At 41.3% G+C, this 16,126-nt stretch overlaps 1 protein-coding gene across 3 annotated transcripts in view; it reads right to left on the bottom strand.

Moving 5' to 3' along the window:
• DOK5 (docking protein 5) overlaps nucleotides 1-15,846 on the bottom strand; it is a 156,581-nt gene extending 140,735 nt beyond the window's left edge. The window contains exon 1 of one of the 3 annotated variants that reach the window (XM_047746338.1): nucleotides 15,303-15,846. In XM_047746338.1, coding sequence (XP_047602294.1) covers nucleotides 15,303-15,368 — 66 coding nt within the window. In that variant the 5' untranslated portion in view covers nucleotides 15,369-15,846. Of the gene's footprint in view, nucleotides 1-14,854; nucleotides 15,003-15,302 lie in introns of those variants that run through there. The other 2 variants (XM_047746335.1, XM_047746336.1) reach the window with 2 other exon arrangements.
• Between the last annotated feature and the right edge of the window lie 280 nt (nucleotides 15,847-16,126).

Here is a 16,126-nt window from a genome sequence, read left to right as displayed (position 1 = left end):
CCCAGAAGGTCTACTGATCAGTGAAGCACAATAAAGAGTCACTCACTCACTCACTCATTCATTCACCAATTGTAGAACCTCTGTAATGGGAAAAAGCAAGGACCCAGACAAGGACAAGCTGTACCCTTATGGAGCTCACAGGCTAGTGAGGGTACAATCATTAAAACAATATTCTCAAAACATGTATCTTCAAACAGCAATGAGTGTTATGAAGAAACATAAGGTAGCACTGTCCAACAGAATTTTCTAGGACAATGGAAATATTCTGAACCTGTACTGTCCAAGATGGTAACCGCTAAAGAAATCTAGCTATTGAACACTTAAAATGTGGCTAGTCTAACTAGGGGACTTAATTTTTAAAATTTTATCTTATTTCAATTAATTTAAATGTAACGGGATACATGTGGCAAGTGGGACCTCCCACCACTGAGATGGGGGATGGTGTTAGAGTGTCGGGGAAAGCATCTCCAAATCAAGGACATCCCAGCTGGGATTTTCGGGGTGAGAAAAAAATAGAGAAAGTAAAAGGAAAAGGAAGAACTTTTTAATCAATGAAACAGCAGGCGTATGGATAGTAATAAAGGAAAAAGCCTGGACAGTGAAGGAACTAGAAATGGCATAGTTGCCTTTAGCACCAATTTGGGGGTGCACTGATCTGAACACTGATATGGATGGTATGAGATATGGCAGGCTCTAGACCACAGAGTGTCTTGAGTATAGAATTACATTACAGAATAATTACGTGTAAGGGGAAGGCATCTGAGAATATTTAAAAATAGAATTAGGGTAGGATTGGGTTTGATATTTTTTTAGGTGATCAATTTCTAGTAAGCAGAATAGATTTGGGGAGTGGAGGACTGAGCCAAGGAATGGAGGCAGGAGAATACCCTTCAAGAGTTACACACACACACACACACACTCACACACACACTCACAGATACACACACAAGTTACAACTGGCAGAAACAAGTACTGAACTCCTGAGCACTCTCAGTGGGAACATACCTGGAACAATCTCTTTGAAGGAAAATTGGCTCTATTTATCAAAATTGTGAGGTCCACCACTTTGTAAGAGAAACTCCTTTTTTGATTTAACTTAGAAATACAGTATTGTGTATGTATACAGGTATGAACAAGGATGTGCCCTGCTTTACCGTTTAATTAGTCAAAACGAGACATTACCTTCAAGTGTCCATTAAGAGTGTTAACTAAAGAAATTGTGAAATGGCCAAATAAATGAACAGTGGGCATCCATAAAAGGTGCTAAAAAGTCCTCCAACATAAATTAGAAGAAAAGGGACAGGGTATACAACAATATTAAATATGAACCCATATGTACAAAATGAACTATACAAAAACACCTGCATTTTTATGTATGTCTATGCACACATATCTCTACAAAAATAGACAAGTATCTGCCCAGAATGGTATGCCTAGGAAGTGAGACAAGCATGGGGTAGGAGCGAAACTGCCTCTTCACTCTATTCTTTTTTGCACTGTTCTATTTATTTGCCACATACATGTAATGTAAAACACTAGTTTAAAAGAACTGATACATACACACACAGAGAGATAGATTATTTTAAAAGCAATCTTTTGAAAAAAGAAAGGATGAATACCCAAGTTTTGTAGCAACATGGACGGGACTGGAAGAGATTATGCTGAGTGAAATAAGTCAAGCAGAGAGAGTCAATTATCATATGGTTTCACTTATTTGTGGAGCATAACAAATAGCATGGAGGACAAGGGGAGATGGAGAGGAGAAGGGAGTTGAGGGAAATTGGAAGGGGAGGTGAACCATGAGAGACTGTGGACTCTGAAAAACGATCTGAGAATTTTGAAGGGGTGGGGGGTGGGAGGTTGGGGGCACCAGGTGGTGGGTATTGTGGAGGGCACGGATTGCGTGGAGCACTGGGTGTGGTGCAAAAATAATGAATACTGTTATGCTGAAAAAAAAAAATAAAATAAAAAAAATAAAAAATAAAAAAATAAAAAAATAAAAGCAATCTTTTGTTGTAGCTAAAGTGGACTGCCTTCCTTCCTCCCTCCCTTCCTTTTTTCTTTTCTTTTCTTTTCTTTTACTTTTTTACTAGATAGTCAACTCTATCTTTTGAAATTCAAGGTAAATAATAGATTTACAAAGTTATCTGGTTTTGTCCTGGGTCTGACCCAAATAGCTCAATGGAATCCAAGTTTTCTCTTCTATTTTCCACTTAGGGGGCCCTGGGAAGACCTGCCTGGGACGAAACAGAACGTTTCATGTGCTTGGGCATGTTCTTCCCACCCACAACTGCACTCTGGCTCAGAGGTAGACAGGTGGTGAGACAGAAAGGTCAGACATTAATACTTCCGTCTTGCTGCAATGGAAGCTGAGGTGTGAGAAGTTCAATGACAAGCTCTGGTCACAGCAGATGGCCGGCAGCACTAGGACAGAACAAAAGAAAGGCCCTTTTTTTTTTAATGCCAGCCAGGTTTTTCTCCTCCACATGCCGGGCCTGCACTAAGGACTACAAACTGGATCCTGAAAAATGGCTACAACCAAAAATCACGCAACGGAACACCGCAGAACTCTTGGAGCTCCTTGATATTTATAAATACATACATACATTATCTGTGAGGGTTATTGTCTACTTCATAATTTAATAGGCCAAATGTTGTTTCAGAGTTTCATTTGTACCTAAATGTTGGCTGAGGTCCTACTGTGTGCCCAGACACTACTTGAGCCATGGAGAATTCTGCCGTTAACAAAACTGATGATTTTATCTTCTTGATGTTTAGAGGTAAGTAGGAAAAAAATGAGACATAAAGAAATGAGTAATCTAATAGATCATTACAGTCGTGAGGAATGTGATTCTGGATGAAACAAAAAGGAGATGAGACCGAAAATACTGGGGGGGGGGAGGGGACACACCCACAACCGGATGGTCAACTGTTCCCTGGGGAGGTGACTTCTAAGCTGATGACTGAAGTGAGGGCCAGCCACTCTGAGAAGGGCATTACAGATGGAAGGAAGCAGTAAGATAACAAGACTTACATGACAAAGAGGAAGAAGAAAAGAGAAGATGTTCCACCTGGGTGGCTCAGTCAGGGAAGCCTCCAACTCTTGGTTTCAGCTCAGGTCCTGATCTCTGGATGCTGGGATGGAGCCCTGCATCAGGCTCTGCGCTCAGTGGGAGTGAGCTCGTCTCCCCCTCTCTCTGTCCCCTCCCCCTGCTCGCGCTCTCTCTCTAAAATAAAATAAATAAATCTTAAAAAAAAAAAGATGAAGAGAAGTTCAAGATACCGCACTAAGCAAGGACTTGTGGTTCTTAATATCTAGGATATTAATATTCCACATAAATGGATTATTCAGAAATTGCATCTAGCTATCTCATCCCGCCTCCCAGCCAGACCCACTTGAAGCATCTTACAGGTAAATATGACCAGGTTAATAAAGACACCAGCTGCATTAATATATACAGGCTGTATTAGTCAATATTTATTTATTTGATTCAGTAAACATCTTGTTACCCAATAGATACTGATCAAATTTTTAATTTTATAGTTCTATTTTTAGAATAAAAATTAAAAACACAGTCACAGTAAACATATGATTTACTGTATCTTCTACATGAAAGATTTCTGCATAGCCTTTCCCACAAAGGTGCTTTTCTAATAAAGCAAATCCTTGCTTCCTTACTAAATCCTAGTAATAACTAAAGTTGAATGTTACCCTAAAAGAAAAAAAGACGACAAAATTGAAAAGATTCTAATTATAAAACTGCCAAGAACTCAACCTCAGACTGGAGAAAATCCGTACATAAATGGCTCCGTCTTTCACCCGCTGGATTAGCAACACCTCAGAAAAGCTCTCAAAGCATACTTTTGCAAGATAAGAAGAACCAGGCATTCTCATAGATGGCAAGGCAACTTTGATAAAACTTTATGTGTAAATACACTTTGGACACTGAGTCCCACTTCTAGGAATTCATCTACTAGTATGCTCACCACTGGGTGGGAGGAGGGGTCATCTGTGGCACTGCTTGTCACAGGGAAGAAAAAGAATTACTCAACTTTTCCACAACAGACTGGCAGCTAGGACTCAAACTTAGGCTCTGCTGTATACCAGCTATGTGACTTGGACAAAAACTTACCCTCTCAGGCACTCAGTCTTGTGATCTGTAAAATGGGCACAAAACACCTTCTTCATGCCCATCTTTAATAATAGATAAAAGGGAGAAAGAAGAATGAGTAATTAAATAAATTGACAGAATTTATTTATACACTGGAATCCTGTCTAATAATTGAAAAGCATGATATATCACTGAATAAGAAACCCACAGCACAGAAGAGTATGTAATTATATATCACACACATGCACATACAAAACTAGCTATACATAGACTATTTTGGAATATTCACAGTGGTTGCTTCTGGGAACTAGATTCCTGGGAACAAAGTTCAAAGGAAATCTTATTGTTCAATGTACAAACTTTGAACTTTCTAATCTGAATCCAATATACATATTGCCTACCACAAAAAGAAACCAAGTAAGATTTAATTTTAAGGGGGTCAGTCTAAACCTCCAGCATTAATTGCTATATTCCCTGATACTGCCTTTGCAGGTTACATACCAACCGCAATTATGAGAAATTCTAGAACATTCTGCCACTCTAGCACAAAATCTACAGCAAAATTGAGTGGGATATAATGTAAATATCTCATTCTACTATTCTGATCTGTAGCAAAATCACTCATTCATTTGGTCAGCAAATATTGAACATTTACTATGGGCAGAGAGCTGAGGATACAGAGTGAACTAGGTAGCTAAGGTCTTTGGCCTCCTAAAACTTAAACCCTAGTAGGAGAAGAAATAACCTACAAAAATATTTTGAAGAAAAGTATCTGGCACAAAAGTTAAGAAAATCTTTAAAAACCTATTCATAGTCTTCAATTAGAAGGATGCTCTAGAGGGATGTGAGAAAAAGACTTTTTAGATGCGGTGGTCCTGGCAGGTTGTTCTGAGGCAGGAATTATAAAGTTAAAATCTGGAGACCAAGAGAGAGCCGTGCAGGAGAAATTCAGAGAAAAGAGGAGCCATTAATGGAGATCTGTTCAAACCGATGAAGACCTCTCAGGGCAAACTCCCCAGGAAATGTTCCTTTCAAACTTCACTTCAACCACATTTTCCATCTGAATTCATGGATGTTGAGAACTAGCCCAGTTTCGTAACATCTAGATCTGGGGTCACTGTTGGTATAATACAACTTGGGCTTAAAAAGTGGTTATTTTGCAGATTAGCCCACGAGATGGAAACCTGGAGTAAAGAAATTGTTCATATGAAGAGTCAGTTTTCCTAGGGTATTCAGAGAGGTATGATTTCTTGAAGGTTTTTAAAATAAAGTTCTTTTATTGAGTGGCTTTAAGATAATAAAATGCATTTTAAGGCTTTAATTGCTTTCCTAAATAGTGAAACTTGTATTAAGGAAAAGCTCTGAACTTAAACCAGGGCTTTAATTTGAGTTATCCCATTCATAAGATAGACTTACTTTTCTTTCTGTTAACCACTAAAGTATTCACTGTAAACATTAGTGAAGAAAAGACAAAATAAAGGTTTAGGCAAATTTGAGATAAATTTTTGGAGGTTTTTAAGGTGAGAAGGAACATATACATTATGGTGATATCAGATGGAATTTTTAAAAGAGGATGTGTTGAGTACCTGGGATATTTTTCTTAGGAACCAATTTTTTAAGTATTTGTATAGAATCAAGCAATATAGTCAGTATAAGCTTTACATATAAGGGTTGAGGAACCTACTTAAGAAGAGAAGTATAATCGTCATTGAGTCTCCCAAGCTCAGTCATGCATAGGCCAACATTTGGATTTGTGCCATACTGAGTTCCACCACCTACCTTCATACTTTTTTTAAGATTGTCTTTATTTGACAGCGAGAGAGAGAGAGAGAGAGAGATCGAACACAAGCAGGGGGAGCAGCAGGCAGAGGGAGAGGAAGAAGCAGACTCCCTATTGAGCAGGGAGCCCGATGTGGGACTCGATCCCAGGACCCTGAGATCATGATCTGAGCCAAAGGCAGAAGTTTAACCAATTGAACCACCCAGGAGCCCTTACCTTCCTAATTTTTGCTACTCTGTGGTATGCTTGCACTATGAGTTAGCAATCCATTAAACAACTTTACTTTTAAAATTAAATAAGCTTATTTAAGGAGGAAGCTAGACATTTTTATCTTAAATGGAAAACCAATATCCCTTGAAGGTAAATGTAAAATTTAATGCAATATGAAGTTAATGAATACAATAAAACATAGGACTGTTACCTGAAGCCTCTGCAGCTAAGTATGGTTTTCTCCCTATTAAGGCCTTCAGGGAGTGCCTGGCTGGCTCAGTTGGTAGAGCATGCAACTCTTGATCTGAGGGTTGTAAGTTCGAGCCCCATGCTGCGTACAGAGATTGTGTAAAATAAAATCTTTTAAAAATAAAAACAAAATAAATAAAATTTTAAAAGTAAAAGGACTTCAAGGCATCTGTTCTTTGAGACAAGTTGATTAAGAAGTAACATTTTTCTTATCTTGTGATTCGATGTTACTGACTGCCCTAATAATTACTTTCTCTCAAGATATACAGTTCCCAGGTTTGAGGGCCACTATTAGAGTAGGTAGGCAAAAAAATACTGTGATCAGTCTTTGAATCAAAGGTATGGGCCAATTCTATATTTTCTAACACAGTGTTCCAGGAGTGACTCCAAAATGAGTCCAATATTACTAAAGTTAACAGCAAGAGGAAAGCTAAATGCTTTCTGTTTTTCATTACCAACACCATGACACTTCTGCTGAGATGAGTGAATTTATTTTTACCAGCTTACTGTTCTTATAGACAATGAACAACAAATATCACCTCAATCTTTCAATAATAAAAAAATAAAAATCAACATTATCACCATTCATTAAGTTCCTATGACTCAGGTGCAGGATTAAGAGTTTGATATACTTATCTTTTGTGAGAAGTATATTACTATCCTCATTTTTGTACATGATGAAGCAAAATTTCAGAAAGAATAAGCAATTTTCTCAAGGCCATAGAATCAGTAAGTGGCCAAGCTGAGATCCAAGCAAAAGTGTCAGTTTCAAATGTACGCTATTTCCACCATGGAAAGAAATAATGCATCAATTCAGTTATGAAAGTCAGAAAGGAAGGAAGAAAAGAAGAAAAGGAGATAGGGAGGGAGGGAGCATGTCTCAGCAATATCTGCGGTTTTACAGTCAAAATTATTCTAAATTCCATATCAAAAGGCAAAGGAACAACAATACCTAAAATAATTTTGAGAAAGAGAAAAATAAAGTGGGAAGAATTAGTCTACCCTGTTTCAAGTTTATTGTATAGCTATACATATAGACATATACAGACATACTGCTACATGTATATGGGCATACAAAGCAATGGAACAGAATAAATGACTTAAGAATAAAAACACATAAATATGCTCAATGGAGAAAAGACTTTTCCACAAAGCATGCTGCAACAATTGGCCATCCATAGGCAAAAAATGAATCTACACTTAAATGTGCAACTTACACAAAAATTAACTCAAAATGGATCATGGGTTTAAATGTAAAAAGGTAATACTCTAGAAAAAAAATTTTTTTTTCTAGAAAAAAATCATTGGGGATCTTGAGCCGGGCAAAGTGTTAGTACCAAAAGCATGATCCACAAAAGCAAGAAAGGAATAAACTGGATTTCATCACAATTAAAAACCTTTGTTCTGTGAAAGACTTTGTTGAGAGGGTAGGAAAGACAAGCTACCTACTGAGTGGAAACATTTAAGAACCACAGGTCTGAAAGGATTGATACCTAGAATATATAAAGAACATTCAAACTCAACAGTCAAAAAAACAAACAACCCAATTAGAAAATGGGCAAAAGACATGAACAGACATTTTATCAAAATGTATATCCAGTTGGCAAATAAGACATGAAAAGCAGCTCAATGTCACTACCCATTACAAAAATGTAAATCAAAGCCACAATGAGCTATCACCACACATATATCAGAATGTCTAAAATAAAAAATAGTAGGGACACCAAAACCCAGTGACAACATGAAATGGTGGCAGGAACACAGAGAAACCAGATTCTATGTTGCTGGTGTGAACATAAAACAGTACAAATACTATGAAAAGCAGTTGAGCAGTTACTTTAAAAAATTAGACATGCAAATACCAATACCACCGAACAGTGGCACTCCTGGGCATTTATCTAGAAGGTATGTAAACCTATGTTCCTACAAAGATCTGTATACCAACATTTATATCAGCTTTTTCTGTAACAGCCCCAAAATGGAAACCACCCTAAATGTCCTTCAGCAGATGAATGGCTAAGCAAACTATGGTCCATCCATTCCATGGGACATGAAGGAATGAACCACGATACCCAAAACAATCACAACAATTCCAGAGAATCATGCTGAGTAAGAAAAAAGGAAAAAAGAAAACCCAAATCTCAAAAGGTTACACGCCATATGATTCCATTTTATAATATTCTCAAGATGATAAAATTATAGAAACAGAAAACAGATTAGTGGTTGTCAAGGCTTTAGGGCCATGGGAGGGGGATCAGTAGGGGAAGCTATGAAAAAAAAACAAGAAGGACCTTGTGGTGAGGGAATGTTCTTTCTCTTGATTGTACCAATGTCAGTATCTTGGTTGTAATACTATAGTATATACTTGAAGAATATTGCCATTGGGAGGAACTGGGTATGAGAGATCTTTCTGCATTATTTCTTACAATTGCATGTGACTCTACCATCATCGAAAAATAAAAATTAAAAAAACATTTAAAAAATGAGACAGGGGTTCTTAACCTTTTGAAGTTGTAGGGGGTGGGAGGTGAGAGGCCTGGGGGCAGGGTGGTCTGGACATCACCAGGAATCTGATAAAAGCTATAAAGTGTCACTCCAGAATGTTCACCTGCATTCTATCCCCAGAACCTACTTAAAGGACTCCACACAAGAGCATAATACACACACGCTAACATTTATGTTCTTTGGGAACCAGGGCGTGAAGAAAGACACAGAACACTAGTAAAATAAAGACAACCCCCCTACTGCTTGGCAAAGATCAGCTTCCAGATACTTACTCAAAATTTAGCCATCTGCATCCTAGAAAGAAGCTATTTTAAAACTTCCAACATTCACACATATCTGTGGCATTTCTAAACTCACAATTTCATTTTGAGTTTCAAAGGAACAGAGGTTGCAGGAAGGAGGCACCATAATCTCTTCCCGGCTTAGACTCTCCAAAGGCTTAATTTCCACCCAACTGGAATCAAATTCCTGGAGTTAAGAGGAAAATCAAATTTGACCTTCCTCATTTCACAAAAACAGAACAGGGTGGTTTCTGCAGAGATCTTTGCACTTCAATATTGTATCTATTACTCAGACTAATTCATCCTTAAGTACAGTGAATATATTAATCTCATGTTAACAATACAAGCCCAATAACAGACCATCAATCCCTTGAGGGCAGTGACCGGACCTGTCTTATTTAAGGTGGTTTACCCTGATCTGGTACTAGTATGCACTCCATAAATATCTGATGAACGATAAAACAAATGAAAGCAAATACAGCCCAAATGAAAAACTAAATTCTTAAAATACCCAAGATCATGATTTCTCATAAAAATTACAAAGCTGCTTAAGAAATAAATATCTCTAGTCAATGAATATAGCTAAAAAAATATAGCAGATGTGGAGCAAAATATGGCAGATGTGGGGACAATCACGCCATCAGTAATCTCGTTTATGTCTACACATGAAGTCACTAAATCGGCCATTCTTTGCTTAAGTCAATTTGGGCGAGGATGATGAAAGGCTGGACTTTATGCACCATTAATCATAACATCCACACAGACCATCGTGTAAATATGACAAAAATACCAGCTGCAAAGCACTTCTGACACAGGAATAGGAGAAGTTGATTCACATGAGGCCAAGACGCTGAGTGGTCTGGACACAGGCCGGTGTATTCAGTCTAGGTGATCATGAATTTCACCACTACAAAGTTATCCCCAAAGCCTCTTTTTCTTGAGGATGAAAAACAGTGCTCCATGTAGCTTCCTGAATGGTTGAATTTCGATGTTATGACTCTAACTTTGTCATTAAAACGGTGGGTCATCTGTGGATCATCTATAGATCCCAAAGCCCTAAAGGGAATATTGTAGCTGCTTTGTCATACTGGGTCTGGTCAAACAAGGAAGCAAAGGAGTGAGAAAATATTTCTGCCTAAACTCTGGCCGTTAACTAACCCGTTCTTCAAATCCATTCTCTAGCACCCAAGAGAAAGACCCCTAAATTAGCAGAAATCCCCCCTAGTCTGATGAGCTCATTCAAACTGAAGTTTCATGGAGATGAGTTTCTTTGTCTCTGATGATCTTTTCCATGTATCCAAGGATCATGAAAAATCTTACAAAGGCAAATATTCCTTCTATACCTAGCATCGCTGTCAAGCAATATTTGTGCTTATCCGTTAATTACTGCACATGTATTAAGTCTGTTTTCCCAATTAAACAGCAAGTTCTTTAAGGATGAGAGTTATTCCAGAAGAAGCAGTAAATAAACGTAATAACCACCTAAGCCTCATCATCCCTAACAGCCGTGGTAGTGAGAAAGGGCAGTAATAAACATGAATTAGGTTTCCGTTGTGTCAAGCATTGTGTGGAGCCCTTTATGAGGACCGACTATAAGCTTGGTACTATGAGTCTCCCTAGTTTTACAGAAGACTGACGCTTACAAATATTAAGGAACTCACCAAAAATCCATATAACCCGTCGCTGACCTGGGATTTTAACAGCCTCAGGTCAGAGTGTATGCTCTTAAACCAGTTCACAGTGATTCATTCATTCATTCATTCATTCATTCAAGAAATCTTCATCAAGAAGACTGTTGATGAAGTGCTGGGCATGATTTCAGCACTGGCATTCAGCTATAATTAAAAGATAGAGAAGTCACAGCCCCGCAGAGCCTCATGTGCTCTTTGAGGGATACAGGCAATCAACATGTAAAATAAAGTCCAGTAAGTGAGGGGGTGATAAGTCTAGAGAGAAGAAATGGAAGGGATATGGGGGAAGAGAAACAGAAAAAGATATCGGGGAGGAGGAGGCAAGAAATAAAATTAAGTATCTGGAAGGCCTCAGGGAGCAGGTGGCATTTGAGGCAAGACTGAAGGGGATGAGGGAGCCAGCTGGGAAGAGATATGGGGGGAACAGCATTCCACCCAGAGGTAACAGCAAGAGAAAAGGTTCTGAGTCAGCAAAGGGCCTCTGAGCCCATCTAAGTCTTTTCCCCTGAATTACATGGAAAGGCATTGGTGGTTTGAAGAGCCAGGGGAACAAATGAGGAGATTTTTATAACATTATAGGAAGGAGATGATGGGGACTTGGACCAGGATGGGAGTGGCAGATAGTATGAAAGACAGATTGTAGATGCATTTTCAAAAATACAGCCCACAGGATCTCGTGCTGGATTGGTTGTGGGAAGACTGGAAAGAGAAGACAGAAGGGCAACAGAGGTTTGCTTGCTATTCGTTTGCTTGCCTGGTTAATTTTAAGCAGGACAACTAAAATGCAGGGACCTCTAGTGGCGGAGATGCAGGCTCCAGGAGGAGAAGGTTTGGAGGAAACAGCCAAGTGTTCGGACGCATTAAGTATGAAACTCTTAAATGTCCAGGTGGGAAAGGCAGGCTAGACAGAAGAGGCCCTTGGTGTACAGACGCATCAACATGTGATTTAAAGGCGAGTAATCGAGAGACTGCATGTAGATGAGGTGAACAGGTCTGAGCTTAAACTCAGAAGCATGCAATTATTGATTGGAAATTCTCTCTGTTGCAAAGTAAGAAACCAAGTGAGGCCAGTTATAGGACACCATGTAAACTCAGTCAGGTTAATGACGTGCAAATCGCCTGATTCACCACGCCTCTAAGAATGCATTCTTAGTGCCTTCTGTGGATTCACCAGATAATTGTAGACAATTGCTCCCTTCCCCCTTCCCAGAGCCCCCTAAATTGTGGCACAGACATTGTTGAGCAAACCCTGCATCCAGGACACAGCTCGAGACCTCCATGAACCAACGGAGATTAGGCTGGAGAATGCAGATGTAAAGACACGGAGACTTTTGAGTTAAAGGAGTTGAATTTCATTAAGCCTTTTGATGTTTACAGAAAAAAGTCTGTATGTAAAATGATTGCTTAATCAACTTAAACTGTATAGGATCCCAACTAAACGTGACCATTTATCTTTCATTCATGTGAATGGAGGTAGTCTTAAAATGTCTCGTGTCCCACTGTAAAATCACTGAAATGTACAGAATTTGTAAAAACTTCACTCAAGGAAAACATCCAGATCTGAAAAACCATTTATACCATTGGACACTTCTGGACATAAAGAGATTTTATAATCCCCATATCCTTCCGCCAATCCGAACTCACCTTTGATTTCATCAAATAACACAGTGAGAATCAATGCTACGCTTTCATTACATTCTCACAGATATGATCTTAGTCAATACTTCCAACATCATGAAATAGTATTCATTGTACAGATTAGGAGACTGAGGCCGAGAGAGGTCAAGGTCACGGAGTTCATGAGTAATAGAAGCAGAAATGGCTCTTTCTTCCTTTTCCAAGTCTGAGGGAACATTCCTTGGCACAACAGCTGCTTACCATGAAAGGTTGTTTTCTTGTTTAATTATAAACCCTCCCAAACATGGTTCTAATCCACAGATATTTGTCCGGATTCCATTAATAAAATGACTATGTCATAGTAGTTCCTCAAGAGGCTTATGAACGGCAAAGTCACACATCACCCTGTAGTCCAACGAGCATGTATGCGTGCCCCTTTGAACTAGAAGTGATGCCCCAGTGCTGGCTGAGATTTACACAAGACACATGCTGTTCCAGGCTCTATGAACACTGGATTAATACCACTGACATTCCTCACTTTGGACAAAGGGTCCATACCGTTCCCTGAAGCCTTCTTCCTCACTACTTGGGACCTCCATGAAAACTTCAGTTTGTAGTGTTTTCTGACAACTGTGTAATCAGCCTCTTTCATTTTATAAATCAATTACATCATAAGAAGACTTTTTAAAAAATAAACTGGTATTAATAAATTATTAATAAGTACAATCAGATTTTGTTGATTACATCTTTGACCTTTCTCTCCATGAACAATAAGCATCATTCCGTACATACTCAAATCTACTTGAGTAGTAACACAGACAAGATGAAGAAATCCTGAGAAAGGAGACTGCTTGCTGGCATCCAATATACAGTATGTACAATATAAGATGAGGACAAACTAAATTGTATTTCCTTTCCTTCTGCTTCAAATATCTGTCTGTAAACATTGGCACAATATTTATAGGACCATATTATGTCAGCTGTAATACTATAGAAAAATAATCTCAATTACCATAAACTAGGAAGTTAGGATAACTAGTCTTTCAAATAAATCACCACGTGTCACAATTTGGCATACACCCTGATCCTTATGAATAATTCACATTTTGTGCATTAATAATGCATGTCTTCCTCCTATTGGAATGCTCCCTAACACAGAATGGATGTCTCTTATCAATTTCCTCAACTGACGTGATGGAGTAAATCTAAAATTAGAATGGTGTTTTTAGTGCTCCCTTTAAAAGGGTAACAATTCAGCTGGCCCTTAAGGTTATCATAAACATAAAACTCCTATTATTTCTTGCCCTTTGCATGAGTCACTAAGTTAAGTAAGTACCCTAACAGTAGTTGCTCCTGCTGATGAGAATATGTGCATGGCAGAAAAGATCAAAGAAACCTGCACAGGGCTGATAGGGACTGGTAAATTCTGTTACATTTCTTCCTAATTATCTATGTATATATTCACAATAGCACGGGACATAATTGCTGAAACATGGTAACCAGCAGGGGAAAAATGCAAGCAAGCAAGCAAAGGGTCAAAACAAATCAGGCAAGAGTTTCTAATAATTACAGATGTTTCCTCTCATCCTCCCTCGCTGGTTAGCACTTTGAAATTTCTTTTCAATTTTCAGTAAAATTATCTAACACATAAGAAAGTACAAAAACCAAGGCACAGAAAGATGCTAATGACATGTATTTGTGGGGAAAGACATTCAGTTTATCACTGTAATATACTCCCAGTGTGGCCACTGAACATCATTGGGGATATGATTTCAGATGTTACTAAAGTAAACTTTCTGCCCCCCAATGCCAGCATCCAAACACACCCAATCAACAACAACAACAAAAACCAGCAACAATATTTGACACAAGGCAAAGGGAAATGATATAGGTTGGAATCTGGGGAGAAAAAAAATCATTCCAGTATCCTCCCCGTCTCTGGAGAATTCTTTCCTCATCACTCAATCTCAAAGAGAAGCAAAATGAGTTCTCTCTGAAGTCCTATCAAGGCAGAGCAAAGGGAATGGGGGCAAAAGAGAAGGAGTTTTAAGAGAGAAGCCATCCCTGTGCCAACCTCTGTCCCCAACAAGTACCCTCAGATGCATTCATTCTTTCTCGTGGTCCATATTTAGGGAGAGCCCGCCCTGCACCAGGTGTTATGTTCCACCCCCAAAGAATCTTCTAGTGGGCTTCCTGTGTGTATTACAGCAACAGAAGTCCACCACCCCGGATAAGGACCAGAGAAAAATCAGATTCGGAGATCCACCCCGAGCTGTCCCTGCCCGAGGGCCAGCCCACACCGCCTTGGGCCAACACCTGGGACAGAGGCGGGTCATGGTCCAGGACCGGACGCCGGAAGAGACCTTCCGCTGGGCAGCAAATTCTCCCTGGGGTCAGAGGGTCACCGACCTCGTTCGCAGCGAGAGCGCCTGCCCTCTTTCTCAGCCTCCCATCCATCCCCTGGAAAAGTTAAGTTGGCGGCGAGTGGGAAGAGGGGCACCGGGGGCATCCGGCAGGCTCAGCACCCCCAGCCGGCTTTCTGGGCTCCGACTCCCTTGGCTACCGAGAAATATTTGTTTCCAGGCGATGGGCTCCAGCGGCTCCTGAAGCCAAACACGCGGCCACCATCAGAAAGCCAAGTCATCCGAGAGATAAAGATAGATCCGTGACATACCGAGACCCGGCCTCGCAGGGGCAGCCGCAGGCGATGTGGCTTTCGGCTGAGAAAGCCGCCGCGCAATCCGCCCGCACGCGGCCGCCGACTCTGCGCCGGCCTCCGGGGATGCTGGCGGAGGATGGAGACAATTGAACGCACCGAGAGAAGCAAAGGGGAGGGGGGAAAAGGATCGATACTTACCCCCAGGCGTCTGCTCCGGATCCGCACGTACCCTTGCTTCACTATGTCATTAAAATTGGAAGCCATCCTGGACGGCCGGCGACCCCCCTCGCCCAGGCGCCCGCGCCCAAAGCGGCTCTGGGGCGGGTTCAGGGCCGGGTCGGGAGCAGACGTGGGGGGAGAAAGTTGACACGGCGAAGCGGCTCCGGCGGCGGCTCGGCGCGGCTCTAGAAGGCGCACACCACTCTGTCTGTCCCCCAAACCCTGAAAGTGGGCGGCCGGCTCGCAGCCACTTCGGGGGAGCGCGGAGCGCGCGGCGCGGCGAGGAGAGGCTGGGGCGCCGCCGTCAGCTGACTCATCCGCCGGCCTGCGGGGAGGAGGAGCGGCGGCTGCTCAGGGCTCCAGCCCTGCCTCTTCCAGGGGCCCGGGAGGAGGGGGGAGGGGGGAGAGGGGGGAGGAGAGGAGAAGGAGGTAGAGGGAAGCGAAGGAGGACCGCGGAGGGGTGGGGCCCCCCCAGGAGGAGGGGCCGCGCGGGTCCCGGCGCCCGGCTGCGGCCACCCGCGGGCAGACACCCTTGAGCGCACCGCACCCCTCCCCGCCTCTCCCGCCCACCTGGCCGGACCCGCTTCCCCTTCCGATCCCTCCCCTCTTCCCGGACCCCGAGCGCGCCCCGGCCCGCCCCCGCACCTCGCGGACAGCCTGCCGAGAGCACGCGCCCTCTCTTCTCGATCCGGTGTTTGATTTTAGGAGGAGAGGAAATTCCACTTTATCACAGCCCCCGCCCACCCCGCCTCTCCAGCCCCATCTCTTACCCGAGAAGAGCTGATTTTCTGTTGTGCGGGTGG

The sequence above is a fragment of the Lutra lutra genome, chromosome 9, assembly GCF_902655055.1.
Source record: "Lutra lutra chromosome 9, mLutLut1.2, whole genome shotgun sequence".
Classification (NCBI taxonomy): domain Eukaryota; kingdom Metazoa; phylum Chordata; class Mammalia; order Carnivora; family Mustelidae; genus Lutra; species Lutra lutra.
This window is presented reverse-complemented; position numbering and strand designations above follow the sequence as displayed.